The sequence below is a fragment of the Saccopteryx bilineata genome, chromosome 2, assembly GCF_036850765.1.
Source record: "Saccopteryx bilineata isolate mSacBil1 chromosome 2, mSacBil1_pri_phased_curated, whole genome shotgun sequence".
NCBI classification, from domain to species: domain Eukaryota; kingdom Metazoa; phylum Chordata; class Mammalia; order Chiroptera; family Emballonuridae; genus Saccopteryx; species Saccopteryx bilineata.
The window spans coordinates 375,721,412-375,743,209 of NC_089491.1; the positions used below are offsets into that span (position 1 = coordinate 375,721,412).

A 21,798-nucleotide genomic window follows, 5' to 3' on the forward strand; every position below is an offset into this window, starting at 1 on the left:
AAACTTTACTCTGTGTCCCTTAACCACAATGTAGGAAGCAAATAGGTCTGCCTTTAAAGTAATAATAATAGACAATATCTATCAAATGCCAAGCACGTGACATTTCCATTGCAACTATAAAGTAGGGCCCATAGTCCCCGTTTTTACCGATGAGGAAACTGAGGTTCAGCGAGGCCTGCCCAGCCCTTGATGATAGAAGCCGGGTTTCTGCCCCCAATGGCTCTTCCCACCTCACCACCTTGCCTTTCAGCAGGATGGAGGACTGACCACACATCCAAAGCACTGAAACCCCACCTGGGAGGACCAGACACTTTTTTTTTTAAATGCTCTCACTGGTAAACCCTCTAGTCTGCAGCATATCCCTCAAGGAGGTAAATCATCTCTATGCAAGATGGCCCGACCTCTGCAAACAGCTAGGAGTCGCTGGGTGCTGACCTGGCAACTGAGGACAAGCTATATATAGGAATACTATTTTGGAGACAAAACAAAAGGTGTGGCTCTAAAGCACCACCTTTCCCAAAACTCTCCGTGATGTGGGACAAGTTAACAATGGCTCTAAGCATGGTTTAAGTTCCCTTGGAGTTATGGAATGTAGCCAGGCCTGGCACCCTCTGATTTAGGACTTGTTGAAGCTTTTTCAGACTCTTAGGTGAGAGTTCTCAAACTTCGGTGAGCACCAAAGCAAACCTAAGGACTGTGTTTAAAATGCTGGTTCTGGTCCTGACCGGTTTGCTCAGTGGAGAGAGCATCAGCCCAGTGTATGGATGTCCTGGGTTCGATTCCTGGTCAGGGCACACACAAGAGAAGCGACCATATGCTTCTCTCCCCCTTCCTCTCCCCCCTCTCTCCCTCCCACAGCCAATAGCTTGATTGGTTGGAGCATGGTACCAGGCGCTGAGGATAGCACCTCAGCCTCAAGTGCTAAAAATAGCTCACTACATGAGCATCAGCCCCAGACACTCTGCCCGGTGGGTCCTGGTTGGGGCACATGCAGGAGTCTGTCTCACTATCTCCCCTCTTCTTCCTTAAAAACAGAAAACCAAAACAAAACACTGGTTCCTGGCCCCTACTCCTAGAGATGCTGGTTCATGCATCCTGGGGAGGAGAACTGTGAACCTGCACTTTCTATAAACCCTCCCCAATGAATCCAGTACAGTTGACGGGAGACCCACATTTGACACACTCTAACTGCATTCACTAAAACCAAGACTCTTCCAGCTTTGTGGTCACACCTCACAGGCCCCAGCTAAAGCTGCAAAAGCAGAACCAGGTCAGGTTCAACTCACTTCCCCCACCTCAGAGCACAAGACAATCAGCTAAGTGCAGCCCTGTGGCTAATGATAAGATAGTTATCTCCTTAGGTGTGAATGTCTTGGCCACAGTGAGCTCTGTTACCAGGACTCCTCAGACAGTAACACCTCCAATAACTGGTGGGTGGAGGAAGGGAAGAAGAACAGGAGCTCTAGTCTGAGTGTAGAGTATTCTGGACGCCTTCCAGAGGGGAGGTAGGAATGACTGGGTTGCTTGTCATTACCCCCACCCTCACCCCCACCCCCACACACCCGGTTCAAACCCACAGGCTGGAAGCAATGAGCAAAGGTATTCGGGGATTAGGTCTATAGACAGAAAACAAGCATCAATGATAAAAGACAAGAGTCTTCACAATGAAAACCCAAAGAGGCTGCCGAGTCAAGATTCCAGCTTTGTGAGCCTTTCCGGCTTTCCCCCATTACCTAGGGCTTCCCCTCCCTCCCGTTCCTCTGGTGGGCTGAGACAGACCTGCTTTCCCTCTTCTTTACCTTGGCTAGGTCCTGACTTGTAAGGAAGCAACAGGAGACAGACTTTTTTTGGGGGAGGGTGTGGAATTAGAGCCCTGGGAGGGACGCCCTCCTAGCCCAGGGAAGCCTTATATTTCCCCAAGCCTCAAATTTTAAATTGCAGGTCAACAACCTAGTTGTGAGAACCATTCAGTGAGGTCTGCAACCAGTACCTTTTCAAAATAGAAAATATCTGAATGCCCTCCAGTAGCAAGGGCTCTTTCGTGAAAGTTTTGACTGTTTTCTAGTCTAAATCAATACACAGGCCTGTTTGCAGGATTTAGTTTCACAGTGTGAAGTGTCAAAGTTTGAAAGCCATGATCCTGGGTACGGCTGGTCCTCCAGGCTTGGGCCCTGGCCTCTGAAAGCCACCTGAGCCACTGTAGGAGCCCACTCCAAGCACGACCCAGCCAACCTCTAAGAGTGCCTGACAAGGGGCCAGGTAGAGGGATCGGGAGCCCAGGAGTGGGATGGGAAGCCCAGGAGTGGATGCCGGCTGGGCCACCTGAAAACCTCCATCTCCAGTCCCTCAGCCCAGAGTGACGATGGGCAAGGCACCGACTCCTTCCCGTTCCAGACGTGAAGACGGCTGATCGTGCAGTCCTTCATTTGTAGAATCTGCCGGCCCAGCTGGCTGGCCACTTCCTGTGGCTGTGCCCCCACACCCGGTGCACCCACCGCTGTGCAGAGAGCAGCGAGCGCTCTGCAACCCAGACTCCACGCTATGACTCACAGCAGTGCTCCAGCCCCACAGGCCCAAAGCCCCAGGGGCAGCCTCCTCACAAGCCCAGGGCCACACAGGTCTATAGCTCAGCCAAACAGGAAACTGAGGTCTAGTCTCTGGCCATAGAGCCCCGAGGTCCCGTTGATCCACTATCCATGCTCCTCGCTCAGCCTTGCCACAGCCAGATACTGCTGACCATCCTGAGCCCAGGAGGGCCCAGGCCGGGGGTACAGGGCCAGCAGGCACCGCCACTGGGGTTTTTACACAGGAAGGAAGAACAGGCCAAGGTGGGGGAGGAAGCTGAGGGAGAGCGGAAATGACTGCAATGTCAGCACCCAAAGGCAGACAAGGGAGGCTGGCCCCTCCCCATCCCTGCCACCCAGTTTTGAAGTTTTGACCTTTGTGCTCAGACAAAACAGCCAGCCTGGACCCTAACACCCACCACAGCCAGGAGAAAACCCACAATACTTCAAAGAGAGTGAGGGTGATTGAGCCCACAGGCCCTCCCTGCATTCCCCTAAAGTGCAGCCCTTTGAAGGCGGAAGTGTGCTACGTGGGCAGAGGGGCGCAAAGGGAGAATTTGGGGTCCACCAAGAGAGGCATCTGGGAACTCCAAACCCAATCTTTCCCTTCCCCTCCCTTCCTTTCCCTTCCCTATGCTCACACAGCCATCGGCCAAGCCCACCCAGGGGCCTCCTTCATGTCTGTCAGCCCAGCAGGGAGGGGACAGCAAGGAAGGGCAGCAGGTCAGTGTGCAGCCACAGGGACAGGGGTGCTTACATTACTGATCTGGTCCTGGGTCTTCTTGATTCTCTGGAGTTCGGGTGTGTCGGCCACCACGCTGAAGCCTTTGCCTTTGTTCTTCTCAAACTCCTCCTTGTAGCGCACCTGGAGGACCCAGAGGGGAGAGGGACTAGAATCAAGCGAGGCCTACCTCCGAGGCAGCAGCCAGCGAGGAGACAGATCCCGGCCTGACTCCCCCTGTAGTGACATCCACCGCACCCCCAACTCAAAGCAGAAGCCTTAACCAAAAAGTATCAAGGTAAAAATGATAAGCCATTAATATGTATTTAGTGCAGTGCACTCTGAGGGCCAAGTGCTTTACATGAATTATCTCAGCTAAATCTTACCATGTATTATTATTATTTCTATTTTAGATAAGGAACTGAACCACAAAAGACTCACAGTCCCATGCCCAAGGTCACACAGCTTAGCAGCAAATGTCCAGAGTCACCAAGATTCAAAGCCTCAGCGGCCTGCCTCCCCACCCTTTTCTGCCAGCCTGGCCTGCCAGGAAGCCACAGGAAAGGGCTCCTTCCAGAGCTCCAAAGCCTGCGCCTAGCCAGGATGTGGCCCTACCCGCCCAGAGCCCTGGGGAGTTTTTAAGTGACCAGCTAAGGGAGGGCTGTGCCAAGGGACAAAGTCGGTGCCCAGAAAGGAGGGTGAGGAGACAGCCACTCGGAAGACTCAATCAATGAGCCTTTGATAGGCCCTGGTGGCTTCCTGGAGCCTGCCAGGCCAGCTCCTGATGTTGGTACCATAGGAGAAGAAGGAATTGGTTGGGGACAGACAGAACTGCAGAACAGGGTTCTGGGCTCTGGGGAAAACACTACCACCCCATCACTGCCCTCGTCTTCTGAGAAGTCTGTGGATTCTCAGAGGGATTCAAGTTAGACAGCAGAAAGGACTTCCCAAGCACTCAAGAAATTAAAAAATGAGTATTATCTTGTCCTCCCCTGGGGGTTTAAAGAACAGAATGGAAGCTGAAAATGCCCATGGAACACAGAACTGTTCCTTGGCTTCCAGAGACTTCACTGTGTTCCTCTCAGCCAGCTGTCCCAAACCCCACCAGCTGCCTGGATTTCCTCCAGGGGGGCTGCACTGTCCTGAAAGCAGGTCAGCCCAGGACATAAGGCACAAGACCTTGGGAGTTTCCAGGATGACAAGTCCAGGCAGCTCCCAGGCATGGAACCATCTGGCCACAGTGTCTAGTGTACTAGGACCCAACAAACAACACACACGTAGGCAGCCATGGCCACACCTGTCAGCTCCTCTGCACACCCCCCAGGGGTCAGGAGTCCTTGTTTGTCCCCTGGAGCCCCAGCTCATCCATCCATGGACTTCTTCCTAAAAGGTTCCAGAAATGCCTTTGTTTGGATCCAGACTAAAAACAAAGGCCTGGACGTGCTGGTTCCCATCAGACGGGAAGTGATGGGAAGTTAACACAGTGGATAAAGGGACCAGTGCACCCCAAGGGCCCAGATCCGTCCGGCATCGGCCCATCCAGGGAGGTCTGGGCCAGCATGGTGACTCTTAGTGTTGGGGCAGGTTGGGGAAACCCTTTGAGAAGAAGGCATCAAATAGGTAAGGCACTTAAGAGTCAGAAAAATGTGGCTCCAGATACAGAAGCCCCAAATCTAAGCCCTCTGGCCTCAGTTTCCTCACCTGTAAAAGGGCTGTCACAGGAATCATGGGGAGGGGGCTTGCTATCCCCAAGCATGGGCAAAGTGCCAGAGGGAGCTGGTATCAACACAGGCTCAGCCTCCTGCTTCCTAAGTGACCTTGAGCAAATGGTTAACCTCTTGGGCCTCGGTTTACAAATCTGTAAAATGGGGATAATAACACCACTCATTCCAATCAGTGGTGCAGATTTCAGACCGTCTCTCTACCGGAGCCACCACGCCGCACCGCGGAGCACACAGCAGGGCTCACCACATACTGATACGGGAGCTGTGAAAGTGCTTTGTCAACGTTCAAGTGCTGAACCAATGCCAGACCACTCCCCCTTCCTCTGCTTCCTGGCCTGGCAAGGGTCAGGCCCCTAAGCCAGGGGAATAATGGCCGTGGCAACACTGTGATGACATCAGTGGGTTCCCAGGCTCAGGAACTGCCCCTCCCTCCCTGCTGGGGAAGGATAATTCATTTACTCCAGGCACAGAGGGTCCCGAGGAGGCCAGGCTGGGATGGAGTCCGGGCTGAGAAACGACCGAGGCCTGGGCTCAGCACCACCTGTTGTGGGTCCCTCGGCAAGTCAGTGCCTCTCTCTGGGACCCCTGCCAAGAAGGGCTAGCTAGCTGACCTCTAAAAGCCCTCCCAGCTCTGGCATTTGTGACCATTTTTTAAGTACCTACAAGCCTTAACTACGGAGAATCAAGGTGGGAAAGATTCTCGGAGAGGCTGTTTGGTGTGGAGTGGGTGACAGGTCAAAAGTGGGGAGCCAGGAGTGTGGGAGGGGTCCTGCCTGGAGTCCCTCTTTCAGGGCTCCTTACCGCCCAAGCGGGAGTGTTCACCCTCATCTGGGCTGGCGCACCAGGATGTGACAAGGGTCTCTGAGGGAAAGGACCTGTTCAAGGTCACTCAGCCCAGTTGTTGATAGGGTCACTCAGTGCTGTAGCCGGATGATTCTTCACCTGGGCCTCCCATCCTGCAAGCTCCCAAGGCAAGGCCAGGACCAGGCCTGGGGCTCCTCAAGCTCCAACCACCACCACCTATGAAAACTCTACTTTTTATCTGTACATTTATTAATCATTCTCCCAGGATCTATCTTGTTCATCACTTATTGCAGAAACCAGTAGGTCCAAATAAATATCCGTTGAGTAAACGACTAATGAATTGAACGTAGACGCAAATTTCCAAACAAACAGGCAAGGCAACACCATTTGGAAAATAACCGCCTTACTGACCCAACATGAGAGGAAAGATCATGACTTAAAAAAGAAATCAGGCCTGAAACAGACATGAAGGTCAGGGCTGGAAGCTGTCATCAGAAGGTCACTGCGTCTGTGCCTCAGCTTCACAAATGCCCAAGCTCCACGTCCTCTCCTTCCCAGGACAGCAGTAATAGCAAACATCTACTGAGTGCTGACTCTGTACCAGGATCCAAGATAAAAGGGGAAGGACCTGTCTATACAGGAATTGCTCAAAATGCCTGAAACATACAAACATCCTCACAGCAACCTGTGGAAGGAGGAATCCCCATTTTACAGATGAAAGCACTCAAACTCAGGGACTCTAGAACTTGCCCAAGGTCACATAGCTAGCAGAGGCAGATCCATGACTTAACCTCTGGCAAGTCAGCGCAAGTAAGAGTGCCCGGGGTATGATGTCTGCTCCCAGGATCCAAGATAAGGGGGGGGGGGCCTTGCCCCAGGGCGGGCATGGGGCTCCCCTGACCCCTCTGGCAGTCCCGGGCTGTGCTGCATCCCGGAGTTGAGACTGGAAGGGAAAACATGAAAGAGACATTCTCTTTGCACTTCTGCCTGGGCTCAGGAGGCCGCAGACACCCCCAGCTCAGCCCCACCCCGAAGATACTGCCTCTATTCAGCCTGTGCTGAGGGTGGGGAGAGCCACAGGGGCGGGTGCTGGGGCCCAGCTGCCAGTTCCCTGCCTCAGCCAGGCCTGGTCAGGACCACCCAGAGGGTCATTTCTGGTCAGCCCTGCAGTCTCCTTCCCTGCAGGGGGGGCTCCAGGTGTCCCAGACACCCAAAGTACCACTTGGGGAACCAATCTGGAGATGAGAAAACAAAGTCGAAATAGCATAGGCAAGCTTCCAAACGACAGAGAAGGGGTGAGACAGAACATGCAAGCCCAGGAAGGGACCCTGGAAAAGGACCAGCTGACACCCTGGTGGGGTGGGGCCGGGTAGGCAGGAGACTCCCACTTCCCTTCCCGCCAGCCACAGGCGGTTACAGCCGGCCCTGCCCCCACCCTGGCCACAGGAACCAGAACCTGTCACCACCCCCAGCCAGGCCAGCTCAGCCCTTCCAAGCCTCAGAGCAGCCAGCCCAGCCCCCGACCTCTAGGCAACTGGGGTTTGCTGGCCCCATTTTACCTGGGAAGAAAAAAAGCCAGGCGGCCAGGCTCAGACCACACAGCTGGGGGAGGCGGAGGGAGAACCAGGCCTGCAAAGAGGGCAGGTCCTGCCTCCACCTCGGCCAGCCCCAGCCCCAGCCCGAGGAGCCCGACCACAGGCGATTAGAGCGATGCTCTCAATGCAAAGTCCTGATTCCCACGGCTCACACCGGACACAGTGGCTTACACCCGGCACAGGGGAAAGAGTGAACTCGGGTCCTAGTTCTACTGACCTGCCACCCAGCTCTAAGCTTCTCAAATTATGTCAGAAGTGTTCACCAGAATCACCAAGGCGGTCAAAACACAGGTTCCTGGGACCCAACCCAGTGCACTCTCACAAGTCATCCAGTCCCATCTGGTGGCTGGTGCATCTGGGCTGAGAGCAGGGGGCTGGGGGCCGCAGCAGGCGACAGAACTGCTGAGGGCAAAGGGCTTGAAATCTGCATCGGGGTAAGCTGCATGGCCTCTGCGAACCTCAGTGTCCCCACCTGTACGGTGGGGTTGACAAGAGTGCCTTCACCAGCTGGCTGTGAGGCTCTAGTGGGGTCAAGGTCTGGCTCTCAGTGAGGACCTAACGGAGAGTCCTGCATGCTCGTGATTCCCCTGGCCTGCCTGAGCCCAGAGGGTGACCCAGGAGGGCCCCTGGGGAGCAGGCGGTGCCCCTCAGGGATCAGGTTCCAGGGACAAAAAGACAGGCAGCCGAGCTTTTGTGAGAGCAACAAAGGCTGAGGGCATCAGTCCGGTTTGAATTTCTCCTCCTGAGAGGATGGACACACGTCCGTGGCTCCCGCCTCTGCCTGAGCGTGCACCGTTACCCGCTGTCCCCTCCCGCACCCCTTCCTCCAGGTCCTCGGGGTTCTGACTGCCCCTCTCGAGCTGCGGGCTGAGCACAGGCCGCCCCACAGTGGTCTGGCCTGCCCGCCCCGTGACGCCCCCTCCACCTCTGGCCCCTGGGGACCTCCTATAGGGTGGGAGTCTGGGGCAGCAGACAGAGCCTGGCTGGGGTCTGGCCAGAATCTCCCCTGAGCAGACCAGGCCCAGGCTCCAGGGCTGTCTCAGCCCCTCTTCCTGCCAGCTGGGCCATCCGGCCCTCCTCAGCAGGCAGGGGGCTGGTGTCCTCTCCGGCTCCCCTAGTGGGGGCTGGGCTGGCAGGTATGAGCTGCTGCCACAGACCAAACCAGCTTCCCCCACTTCTGTCACTGCGTGCCCCCCCCCCCGGGCTGCACATGGTCAAGGTCACTGTACTCCTGAGCGAAAGAGTCAGGGCCAGATGCCAGACCCTCACTCCTCACTTAGCATGTGAGTCACAGCCAAAGGCCAGTGCCTCTCTCAGCCTTGGTCTCCTCGTCGGACCCCCAGAGTAGGGTCAAGGATAAATGAGGCCAAGTAACTCAAAGCACTTGCTAAGCTACGAAGTTCTCACCAGCAGGTTTCCAGGTAGAGACTGCTCCTCTGGGAGCGTGGCGGAAAACCGGAAAGATCACAAGTCTCGAGAGTTAGACAAACTGGCATCCATTTCCTCTCTGCAAAATGGGAACAATCCTGCCAACTACACGGGGCTGTTGTGAAGACCGAATAAGCTAAATATACCCAGAGCATTAAGCACTCCATATACTGGCTATTAATATTGTTATTACCTCTATTACTACTACCTGTATGATGTTATCAAGTTCCTTAATGTCTCTGAGTATCAGTTTCCTCATCTGTACAATGGGAAAATAGCACCTTCTTGCCAGGGTGTGGGGACGATTAAATGAGAGAATGCACATAAAGCCCTCGACAGTGCAGGGCTGGTTCTCCCTCACGAAACCTACTGGGAGACAGGGACTCAGCGGTCATGTCAACATCACGCAGCAGGAGTCTCACTCAAGGGAGCAGGAGAGGTCCCCTCTGCAGCCCAGGTGGACCCTCTATAATATTTTCCTGGCCCTGGGCACCCTGCCCACTTAGTTCAGCTCCCCAAGGGGTCTTTACTCAACCACCCAGAATCCAGGCCAGGTTTGTCCCAGAAGCCCTCCCAGACCCCCAGGCAGGGTCAGCTGTTCTTTCTCAGGGCTCTTATTCCTCAGTGTCCCCTGGAGACTGAGCTCTCCCTGGGACAGAAACCCCCTCTCCTTCTACACTACCCGGCATGCACCACTCCCCACACAGCGGGTGCTCGGGAAACAAAGGCAGACAAGCCCTCCCGGCCAAAGACCCCTTTGCAGCCTGTCCCTTTGGAGGGGCACAGGAGGTGTGGGGACATGGCTCCCAAGCGTGGGCTGTGTAACCTCAGACCGGCGTGAGCCCGGAGAGGTGCGCTCCCTGCTTTGACAGTGAGGGCGAGTGGAGAGGAGAAGGAGGGGGACAGCTGTCCAAAGGTGGTGGGCTCTAGGGGCCCCACGTGAAACTTCCTAGAGCAGAGAGAATCAGACACCTATACCTCTCCAACCCACTCTAGGTAAGAAGCGGGGCATGCTCTCCCCCCGTCCTTTGATCAAGTCCGGAAATATGAAGTAACTGAGTACAGGGTTGAAGGCAGGGAGACAAGGCGAGTCCTAGGATGTCAGCACCTTGGCCTTGCTGAGTAACCCAAGGGGGAAGGAGCCCTTGCCAAACGAATAGGTTACGACAGCCTCGTGCCCCATCAGGCCCCAGCGCCGGCCGCCCCCTCACCTGACTCTGCAGCTCACTTTGTTGCTTGAGGCGGAGGTTTTCTGGGGTGTCGGCCACCATGGTGAAGGACTGCTTGGGGTAGTGTCTGCAGGACAGAAAAAATAAGTAGAGGTCACTCTGGGGAAAGAGCAGGCTCAACCTCTAGGCTTCTCACAGACCCCAGACTCTCTCCCGGCAACCTCCTCATATCCATGGGCTGTTCCTGCCCCCGCCCCTGCCCCAGGAGCGGGACCACAGCGTCCACCACCCACCCAGGGGGAGGCAAGTATCTCTGAGACTCGGCCTGACCGGACCTGGGAGACACACAGGCCTGAGTGGCTGGCGGACCAGGAGAACCGTCCTGAGCCACAGGGAGGCCACGGGGACACACAGAGGGTTTCAGATCACCCCTGTTCGGGGATAATCCACGCCTTAGTCTACCAACCAGGGAAGTCAAGGGGGGCTGGGCCAGACTGGGGAGAAGATGAGGATGGGGTCAGGACAAAGCTTCCAGCTAAGACCAGAAATGGGGATCAACCAAGGAGAGGAAGGGCAGGAGGGATATGGAGACAGAAATAAAGGGGAAAAGGGAACACATATCCAGGGGGCTTCCTGAGGAGGCGGTGAGAGGAACAAACACACATCTAGAGTGGTATATCAAAGGGCTAACAAGGTCCCACTTAACTGGGGAAGAGATCAGGATGATGCCAGAAGAGAGGGCACCCTCGGATGATAGAAAACACTGCAACAATGGTTGACGTTTGCCCCAGCTAAGGACATACATGCTTTCCTTCATCAAATCCTCACAAGCACCCTATTGTCCTCCTTTGACAGGTGACATAACTGAGGGTCAGAGAGGTTAAGCAATGTGGCCGAGGCACAAGGCCAGGAAGTGCTCGCATCCAGACTGGCACCCAGACACCCTCCCCAGGACCCAGCACCCTGACCCAGACCCTTCAGTCCTCCAACACTAGACAGACCAGAGTCTTGTCTCCCAGAAAGAGGACTGGCTCGGAGGTGGCAGGTGCCAGGGAAGCCCTCAGAACCCAGGCCGCAGGGACCTCTCAGACCATCAGGCCCAACCCTCTCATTTCCCAGAAGAGGAAGTAGTGTGTTAGCACCAAATACTTAGCACGTAGTGACTTCATAATGAACTTCTCTCCCCACTATTTCTCTATGAGGTGAGGGTTTTTGTTGTCATTGTTGCTGCTGTTTGGGGGCGTCTCTTTTGTTCATCGATTTATCCCACGCTCCTAGAATAATACCTGGTATTCAATAAATATTTGTTAAATAAGCGACTATTACACTAGGCACTGAAGCTGAGCCGGGACTAGAACTCGGGTCTTCTACATCCCACTGGGTCATCACAAAGTCCCCAGCAAACCGGCTAAAGGAGAAGCAGTCCTGAGTCACTGTGGTTTGTATACATGTGCTAGCATGAGAGATGGCTAGGGATCCGCTTGGGCCCCAACTATTTCAGGGACTGGTGGGTGGCTTCTCTAAGCAGGAGCCCAATCTGGTCATTTTCAGCCCTGGGTGACCACACCCCACCACAACCGCGTGTACCAGCAGATTCGGGATTCACAGGCTGTCCCTAGGTGAGAGAAGGATTGCCCCCTTCCGGGCATGCTCCACCCCAGTCGGCTGATGTGCCCTGGAGCTGGGCATGAGCAGTCCTCCAGTTTCTGTGCCCTCACCAAGCCTGGCACACTCTCCAGCCACCCTAACACACCTAGCCACGGCTGCTGGCGAACACAAGAATTTCCACAGTGAAGACCAGGGCTTGAGGTCTGGAGAACTCAACCAAGGGAGAGGGGCACAGTGCTATACTCTGGCCCTGCCACTGACTCCCTGGACGACTGGCAAATCCTTTTTCCTCTGGGCTAGTTTCATTATCTTGAACTTAAATGATTCTAGCTGCGTCCTAACCAATAGCCTCCACTGCCCCTCCTGGGTCCTACCTCCCAGGACAGCACCGGCCCGCAGCTGCCTCAGCAGAGGGAGGAAAGAGAGGAGACTGAAAAGTAAACACAGGTGCCTGCAGCTGGCATGGCCTGCGGATGGATGTGAGGCTGAGGCTGTGGGTCCAGTCTCCAGACTTGGCCCAGTTCCACGAAACCAGAGCCACCCACCACTGAGGAGCGCCATTCAAAATTCCAGAGCAGTTCCAGGGAAAGGGAAGATCAACTGGGAGTCTGTTCCCAGAGGCTAGAAAGAGAACAGCAAGAGAGATCTAAGTGAGATCTCCAGTGGAACCGGCTGGCCCTGAGGTCCTTTCAGAGAAGACCCTCCCACCAAATAAGAGTCATTCTGACGGCATCATAGGGTGGGGGTGTGGTCAGGAGAGCACCTGTAAGTACAGACTCACAGAACAGAGGGAAGTTAGGTCCTAAAGCAGGGGAACCGAGGATACCTCCAGGGCAGCTCTGGCCCAGAACTTGAAAGGTCAATTCTGAGAAGATGGCACTGGTTGGCACTTGGTGGGGAAGGGTAGCTGGCAGGCTCAGCAAACACATGTGCATGCGAGCCAGTCTGCAACCCGGGGTTTCCCGTTTGCCTGAGTATACACGGTTATAACGGAGTGCCCGCTCCAGTGACCCCAGGACAGCTAGACTTGTGCACCCGACGTGCACCCTCCCCAGCCGCAGTCCCGAGGCTCCTCCACACACTGCATTATTCCTCACACACGATAAATGTATAGATGAGCCTTCTGCAGCGAGGGGCGTCCCCTAGACACCAAGGCCGGCAGGTCCGCACGTGACAGCGCGCAATACAGGCTACAACCAGACACCTCCCACGCCTCCTACACTCTACCAGAGGGGTCTCAGGAGCCCTCTAACGTGCAGCAAGTACCTCTGGGTGGGGTTCGTTTGTATTGCCTCCTCTCTGGAGTCATATGTCACCCCCAGTCTCAGCCGCCTCACAACCAGAACACTAACCCCATCAGAGAACCGGCCTAGATGTTGACTCCGCTTAACGTGACAGGGGAAGGAAAGGGATTTTAATCCTGCAACAGATTAACCAGATTGACGAGGAGCTGCCGCTCCCCCAGTCTCCTGCCCCGGCCTCCTAAACCCCAACCCCAGGCCAGAGGAAGGAACAGTCATGCCGCTTGCGTTGAAATCCTCTGGCTGGGTCAACCCTGTCCGCTCCCCACAACCCCCAGCCCTGGCTTGACAACCCTGTCTTTCCCTTCCCCTGCTCACTGTGCTTCAGGTTCCCATGGCAACCTCATCCTCAGCTCCAGGCAGGAGAGCAGGGAGAGCAGACAGAGAGAGAGAGGGTCTGTGGGGGTGGGGAGGACACAGACAGCAAGGGTGTCCTCCACTGCAGAGGACCCCAGAGGGCAAAGCCAGCAGGCTGTCTGCAGGACCCTTAGACAATTCAGGTGAAGAGGACAGGTGCTGCAGATTTATTGCTAGAGGGGCAGGCACGGCAGCATCAGTGCTCTGCCCCTCCCCCACCAGCACCACTGCCATGGCAAGGGCTCCAACCAATCTGACCTCCTTCCAGAAACAACTGCTGGGAATTTTACCTTTTCCCTCCCTCTCTATGTTCAGGTTGAAGCTCTGCCCTCCCGCTACCCCTCACATCCCCGTCGAGATGAATGGACGTGTGTGTATGACATTGTGGGCACTGAGACAGAAGAGGGGCCACCCGCCCCCAGCTAGTGACCCCACGGGAACCCCAGCCCCACCAACAGACTGGGCCGTGGTGAGGGAACAAGGGGCCAGGGTGGGGAGAACCAGGCGTCCTAACCCTGGCCTGGAGCTGGGTCTGGAGCACAGCTGCTCTTTGTCCCTTCGTGGGCCAGCTTCCCTGTTAATCATTCCTAGCAGTGGGCCCTCTGCAACGCCCCTCTCCACCCTCACAGCAGTATCCGCTGCTCTGCGGAAGAGAGGCGTGGAGAGCACACAGGACAGGACAGGTCAGAGTCTGGAGAACAGGGAAAGGGACCTAGCAGCCACGAGGGCAAGAACAGAGACGGGGCAGGGACACCAGGCTGCTGTTAGTAGTAGCCTAAGCCTCCAAGAGAGCTTACAGGCACACAAAGCGACTTCTTGATAGGCTGTGTCCTGTGCATATTGCCTGCTAAAATCTGCCACAAGGCTATGGACTAGAAAAGGCAAGGGTTATGAATGTGCCCATTGTAGAGATAAAGAAACTGAGGTTCAGTGTCAAGCAGGAGACTTTGACCAACGAATGCACTGTCCCCTCCACCACAGCTACCCAGCCGGATAAGGGCAAGCTGACATCTCTCTCGCAGGTGGACCCCAGTCCACTCCTAGCTCTCAGTCCTCTAGGGAAAGGGTGCCTGGCAGGCTGGGTGGAGGAGAAAGCAATTCATCTTTCAAACCCAACCTATTCCTAAGCTTGGCCATGATGAGACCCTCTGGGGGTCCCTCAGCCACCCCCAGTAAGAAGCTGCCTTCTCCTTATAACTTTTCTAAAGCGGGTGTCTTGAGAGTCCAAAAAATGACCTGTGGGGATGCAGGAGGAGGGGCCTCTGCCCCAGGAGCTGGGTTATCCCTGAGGACTGGGAGGATGTAGAAAAATTGCTAGGCTCCTGCTTACAGGCTTACTGGGAACAGGGACAACTTGTAGGGGGCAGAGCCCCACCCCCAGTCCTGCCACTAGCTATGTTCCAGAGACAGAATACAACAGACCAGAGAGCCTGAAAGCCCAGCGCCCCCTTCTGCACGCAACCTCACCTCTTCAAGCCTCAGACTCATTCAAAAATCACAGCTTTTTGTTTAAGGAAGAACAAAAATACATCAATAAAAGCAACAAGGAGCCTTTGGTTTTACCAAAAGGGGTGGGGGGGGGGCAGTCCCAACATCCTGCCTCTGGAAGGAGCTGCTGAGCCCCTGCTGGGAACACTGCCCATGGGGCAGGGAGGGCTCCCTTCTAACTAACCCACTTTCTCACCAGTCCCCCCCGGCCTCAGGCTGAAGTGGCAGGGATAGGAAGCAACAAGGAGGCATTGTGTGGCCAGAGAAAAATAATGAGCAGCCAAAAAAGATCAAGGCTAGACTGAAGAAGAACTTACCAGCCCTCAGGGGTTGGAGACAAACTATAAAATCAAAACCAGCTATTGCTCCTGATGGCAATACATAAAAAGAAATGATTCTGCCAAGTTGGACAAGGCATAGAAACACTGGGTCTCAGTTTCCTCATCTATGAAATGGTATTATGAAATAGGTATTAGGAACCTTACGGCCCTGACATCTGTGAGTACAAAGATTTGGGGTTGAGAATGAAGTAAGGGGACTGCCTGGAGGCCGCATCTGGCCACTGCAGACTCCCCTTTGAGCGTGCTTCTCCTGTCCCCAACACACAACACCCCCCCTCCCGTGCCTGGCGCTACCCTGGCTCCCTAAACCATCTGATCCCCGGGGCCCAGTCACAGGCACAAAATTCTGGGGAGGAGGGAAAGCCCCAGTCCCAGATCTGGATATTTTTGTTAATGTTTTTTGTTGTTGTTGTTGTTTTTAATCTATTGATTGATTTTAAGAGAGACAGAAACGTCCATCTGTTTCTGTATGTGGCCTGACCAGGGATTGAACAGGCAACCTCTGCATATCAGGATGACGCTCTAACCAACTGAGCTATCAGTCCAGGCCCCCCAAACCTGCATTTGCCTACCACTGCCCCATCCCCTAAGAGCAGCTGGGATTTGAGACAGTCTGCTAGGATCCCCAGACACTTGGAGCAGCCAGCTCCACCAGCACAGGCCCGCCCTACTCTCTGAGGAAGGGGCAGGACCCGAGTCCCTTGTTCCCAGAACCGGGCACATCTCCATCTGCCTTAGCCCCTCGCCCCGCGGATCAAGGAAACTGAAGGATGAACCCCGGATATCCTATCCGCAGTCGGCGAATGGCAGAAAGATACAGCACCCTTCCTTCCTGGGTCCACATCCACTCGGCATCTGACACCCAAACACTGGCTCCCTTCCTGGCCTGCAATTGCACCCAGGTCTGCCGCCCCCACTGAGTCATGGCACCCAAGCAGGAGAGAACAGCACATTTCTCCCCACCCCCCACCCTGCCCTTGACCTCCAGACTCCTAGACTATTTGCATGAAAGCAAAGCAGCAGGTTTGTCCTGTGGATAGGACCGCCCCACTTTCAGGAAATGTAGTTTACAAAACAAATAACCAAGAGTATAAATTTCCCTCTAAGCAAACTGGAGCAGCCTACCCCACCTGCTTAGAAAGAAGGTTCAAAAAGGAATGCAATTCACTGGTTCTTCCGCTGCTGGCTACTGCGCTAAACACAACAGGCACCGGCGCCTCTACCCTGCCATAGCGACGTCTGGGTGGCTATGGTCCGGGAAGTGTGAACACAAACGCACCCTACGCAGCCGACCTCCCTGGCGTTTCTCTCCAGCTCCGCATCCAGCAGCAAGTGTGTCTGGAAACGCACCAGGCGCATGTGTCAGTGCAAGTTCATGGGGGTCCCCACCACCCAGCTGTGAGCTCTGCGTTCTGCCCCACACCTCACCCTAAAGCAAGTCTGGTGTAAGGAGAGAAACAGAAAAGGCCTTTTGGCTGCTTACAGTCACTTTCCAGTACTTCAGTCTTGAGATGTCACGGAGGGACGACAGACAGATTTTTCTCTTGACACACCCCCTGTGAGATCCTGGCTCAGGGACTAGCCGAAGACAAGCAGACTGTGGAGGCCGCCCTGCACCCTACACTCACACTCCCTGGGTGGGCCCAACTCCCTGGCACAGTGCCAGCGGAGACCACCTGCCTCTCTCAGTTCTGAGCTCTCTGAGTTCTGAGTGGGAGGTGCCGCTGAGAAGGAAGCCAGGCCTGGTCCGCAAAGCAAGGCCAGGACATCCTGGACACCCCAGGATTCGGAACCAGAACGTCGCTGGACGATGGGGCCAGAGGCAGGAAGAAAACAGGCAGGAATGAGAGTGGCCAGAGCATACTACCTGGCGCAGAGCAGATACTCAGTATCCTTCGGTCTCTGGGTCAGCGTCCCAGGCTAAGGAGTTTTACCCATGGGGAAACCAAGGCTCAGAGAGGTCTACAGGACACACCTGGCAGGCCGGGCCTGCATCTGGTTTCATCCTGGGAATTCCATGTGTGGACAGCAGGCATGGAACAAATGCTCAGCAGAAGCTGGCTGAGGGGGTGTGAATGCCTCAGGCAAGGCTGCTACTCTAGCCGGAGTGAAACACAACTGGCCCGCAAAACCCCAAAGTCTTGTCTGACCCAGGGAACATCCCAGCTGGGCCAGAGGCCACCTGGGCATGGCACAGGCCAAGACTGCAAAGGCTACGGGAACAGAGAGGAGTCAACCTGCCCTCTGGCTCGGGGCCAGGAGACCAATAGGGAACCTCTGCCTAGGCAGGTTGGAAGCAGCACCCAGAGAGGGGTGCTTCCTCTTCTGCCTCCTCTGGAGCCCTCCAACCAATGCAAGGAGCTCCCCCACCCACCGCAACCTATCCCAGAAAAGGGCGAAAAAGTAAGCTGGGACTTTGGCACTAGGCTGAGAAAATACAGGGAAAACAAGGACACGCCTCTGACTTCTTTCTCCAACTCCCAGTGCTCACTGAATTCTAGGCTACTGCAGTCCTGGGGAAGAGCTGGGAAGAAGTGCTGGGCCCCGCAGCCCACTGGCTTCAGGGCTCAGCCAGTTTTCTGCCTGGAGGGTTAAGGGTCAGAAGCTGCCCCCAAAGTGCCCAGAATCAGGCCTGAAGGGGCCCAGCAATCAAGAGGTTAACACTGCCCCGGCCTCTGGCTTTGTAGAGAACCCCACCCCACCTCCCCAACAGAGGGAGGAAGTGGCACAGAATCAGGGCTTGTGTGAGCCCTTAAGAATTCAAAGAATGTCCCATTTCCCTTGGGGGGCGGGAAGAGCTGGGGGGAAGAGGACCAGTGTAAGTTAATAGGAGAGAAGGAGCAGCTGAAGGAAGAGAGGGACCCTCTTTCTACCCCAGCCAACAGTCCCCGGTCCCCATGTCCCAAGCCCTTCCAGAAGGGACAACACACACGGTGCTTCTTGAGTATAAGAGTTTATCAAAAAATCTGTTTTCTCCGCACCTGGCATAGGTTGTTGGCATGTAGCAGCCGAGGGGCAATATATCCCTAATGAATGAAAAAAAAAAACAACCCACCAAGAAGATGAGGCAGTGGTATGACTAGAGGACTGGGGGTGCAAAAAAGGGAGAGGCAGCCTTGTAAAGGGGTTTAAGACCCCAACTCTCAGACAAGTCTCAAATCCCCCTCCTGGGTATACATTAGCAACAAAGAGCCTCCTGGCTGGGAATTAAAAAAACACACAACAAAAAAACAGACTCAGGCTAGATGCTGAATTGTTTTGAATACTGACCTTGCCACCTACTTGAAGTGGCTTGACCCTCTGAAGCCCCTACCTAGCAGGACGGCTGGGAGATCCCGCATGTGCGCCAGACCCACCTGAGTTTGCACAGCGTTCACACTTGCGCCATGCACACCAGGTCACCCTGAAGGTGGGAGGTGTACTCTCTGAAACAGCACGGCTGGCGGACCCTACCCTACCCATGTCTTCACAGCAGGCCAGGCTGCAGGTCCCAGTGCAGAAAGAAGAGAGCCCAAGTCAACTTCACTGGAAAAGGGTGACAGTCTCCACAGCCTCCCTCACCAGAGCGGGAAGAGCTCTGCCCGGGGCCAGGCCATCCCTTTCTGCTGTCCCCACTTCTCAAGAAATGAATTGTGCCTAACCAGGCCGTGGTGCAGTGGATAGAGTGTTGGACTGGAATGCAGAGTACCCAGGTTCGAAACCCTGAGGTCACCCTGGCCGGCTAGCTCCGCAGTAGAGTGTCAGCCTGGCGTGTGGAAGTTCTGGGTTTGATTCCCAGTCAGGGCACACAGGAGAAGCGCCCATCTGCTACTCCATCCTTCCCCTTCTCCTTCCTCTCTGTCTCTCGCTCCCCGTCCCGCAGCCAAGGCTCCACTGGAGCAAAGTTGGCCCAGACACTGAGAAGGGTTCCATGGCCTCTGCCTCAGGCGCTAGAGTGGCTCCAATTACACCAGAGCAACACCCCAGATGAGCAGAGCATAGCCTCCTGGTGGGCACGCCGGGTGGATCTCAGTTGGGCACATGTGGGAATCTGTCTCTGCCTCCCCACTTCTCACTTCAGAAAAAAAAGGAAAGAAACCCCAAGGTCGCTGGCTTGAGCGCGGGTTCATCTGGCTTAAGCACCATAGACATGACCCCATGGTCGCTGGCTTGAGCCCAAAGGTCGTTGGCTTGAAGCCCAAGGTCACTGGCTTGAGCAAGAGGTCACTCACTCTGCTGTAGCCCTCCCTCCCCCCGGTCAAGGCACATATGAAAAGAAATCAATGAATAACCAAGGTGCCACAACAAAGGACTGATACTTCTCATCTCTCTCCCTTTGTCTGTCTGTCCCTATCTTTTCCTCTCTCTGTCTCTATCGCTCTCACATACAAAAAAAAGAAATTAATGCCAGAAAGGAGGACCCCAACGCCTAGTGCTCAGGCTCTCTGGCAGGGGGGATGTCAGAGATGAAAACAGTCAACTGCTCTTACTGGGAGAGAAGTGAGGAAAGGAGACACAGAGAACACAACTGGGCAGAAACAGGGCAGGTCACTTTTCCTGGAAAGGCCACACTGGACCCCTCTGTCACAGCACGGCGCAGTGGAAAAGGCACACTCCTTTTACTGCGTTTGAACTAGCCTCTCACTAGACGAGTCATCCTGAGAAAGTCCCTTCCTCTCCCCAAGCCTGATTCCTTCTCTGTGAAATGGAAATGAGCCCTCGCTTCGCTTTGTCCAGCTAAGAGGCAAGAGGGAGCCGAGAGACCCGCCCCGCCCTGCCCCATCCCATCCGAGGCGGGACTCACGCGTTGCAGTAGGGCTTCTTCTCGTAGCCCTTGTAGTTCTTCATGTTGAGTGTCATCTTGCAGGTCTCGCAATGGAAGCATGCTTTATGCCAGAACTGGGGACAGAGGCAGAGGGAGGACACCCATCAGATACCAGGACTTCAGGAAGGGGGCTCAGGCTCTAGGAAGAACCGCTTCTGCTCCATCCAGGGGACTTGAATATAGAATCACCCCCAGTGAGCTGGGGACATCTCAGGTCACAGGCTCTGGCAGCTGATGACATCCCCCCCTTTCCCCACTCCCCACCAATCAGCCATTTAAGCTGTAAGGAAGGGAGAAGGGCAGACACGTAGGGTGAGTGGGGAAGAGGCCAGTAAGAGTAGTGGCGAGCTGTCCCCAAAAGGTCGTCTCCACCTCCCCAGACCACGCCTGCTGTCACCAAGCTGCAGAAGCCTCATTGCTTATGCAAAGCTGTACCAGGGTTGCTAAGAAGCCGCTGCGGAACTGAACATGAGGGGCAGCTCCTCAGCCTTGACCAGGCCTAGAGAGGGGGAGTGGGAGGAGGGCCCACCCCTAACTGCAGGCCCAACACCCAGGCACCCCTAGCTTCCATAGCCAGGGCCCCAGCTCTGATGCCTCCCATGCCCTCTCTCCCTCCCCTCGCCCTCCCTCAGTAGGAGAGCACCCCGAGCACCCCCCCTCAGGCCCCCCAAAGAGCTCTGCTTAAAAGCTTCGGAAAGGAAACCCCATAGTGAACATCAAAGCTCCACCCTGACTAGCTATGTGACCTTGGTCAGGGCCCACACCTGGGAGTCATTTCCAGGTCTGTAGGATGGAAATGATACTTGTCCCTCCTGGCACAGTTGAGGATTAAATGAGAACTCACCCGCAAAGCCCTCAGCACAGCACCTGGCACCTCTAAGTACCCAAATGTTAGCTGCCGGGCACAGCAGATAGGAACCTCAGCAAAGCAAAGGGCGCAGAGACGGGTACTGGCGGGGGGGGGGGGGGGGGGGTGCAGGCGGGGCTTCACTGTGCCCAGCCACAGCTACAATGTGGGTGACAACAAGTGACAGGTGAGACCCCAGTGAAGCCAAGAGGCCCACTACAGGGCCACCAGGACCAATCCAGCATGGCCAATGGGAGGGAACAGGAGGGAAGGGGAGAGAATGCAAAAGAAGTGACCCCATCCTAAGAAATGTTGATGAGACCTGGCCGGGGGCTCAGCTGGTTAGAGCATCGTCTGGAAATGCAGAGGTTGCCAGTTTGATTCCCAGCCAGCACACATACAGGAACAGATTGAAGTTCCTGCCTCTTCCTCTCTCTAAAATCAGTAAAATAAACATTTTTTAAAAATTAAAAGAAAAAAAACAAATGAGATCTAACCCAGGACACGAACCTGGGATCTGCACTGACCAGGAGTCCAACTTTCAGGACCCCAGAATCCAGACCTGCCTGGGTGATCCGACTGGCCTGACTCTGCCCATCTCCCGGCAGTCGAGGGAGACGCTCCTGACCCCTCAAGGAAGGAGGCCAGAAACCAGGGAAGGGCCCAGGAAGACAGCTAAAGGTGACCACCAGCACAGGGATGGTCTTGGCCATCTGACAAGGAATCCTCCCCCACGACAATGCTTTTCAAAATGGGTTTCCCTGCCAAGGGTGCTTCTGGGACACTTTGGAAGAGGGGACCAAACAAAAGGAAGCTGGGATGTTGGGTTACCCCACACACACCCTGGCCCAGTTCAATCAGAGACCATGGGGCAATTCAGGGGTAGCTGGCATCTAACAGGTACTTCCCCGTGAAGGAGAGCCAAAGGAACCACCAGTGGTAGACTAGTACACGAAGTGATTCGAGAACCACTGTTTTGGGAAGAAGGCCAGCTGGAAGTCTGGAAGCAAAGAGATGTCTGGTCTAAGCTTGGCCCCCACCCCAACT

The 21,798-nt window shown here is 55.2% G+C and overlaps 1 protein-coding gene across 2 annotated transcripts in view; it reads right to left on the bottom strand.

The window, feature by feature from the left end:
* LASP1 (LIM and SH3 protein 1) overlaps window positions 1-21,798 on the bottom strand; it is a 42,799-nt gene that overhangs the window by 15,308 nt on the left and 5,693 nt on the right. The window contains exons 2-4 of one of the 2 annotated variants that reach the window (XM_066263766.1): window positions 19,884-19,978; window positions 10,048-10,132; window positions 3,322-3,429 (exon numbers count right to left, since the gene is read on the bottom strand). In XM_066263766.1, coding sequence (XP_066119863.1) covers window positions 3,322-3,429; window positions 10,048-10,132; window positions 19,884-19,978 — 288 coding nt within the window. Of the gene's footprint in view, window positions 1-3,321; window positions 3,430-10,047; window positions 10,133-17,075; window positions 17,131-19,883; window positions 19,979-21,798 lie in introns of those variants that run through there. The other variant, XM_066263767.1, reaches the window with a different exon arrangement.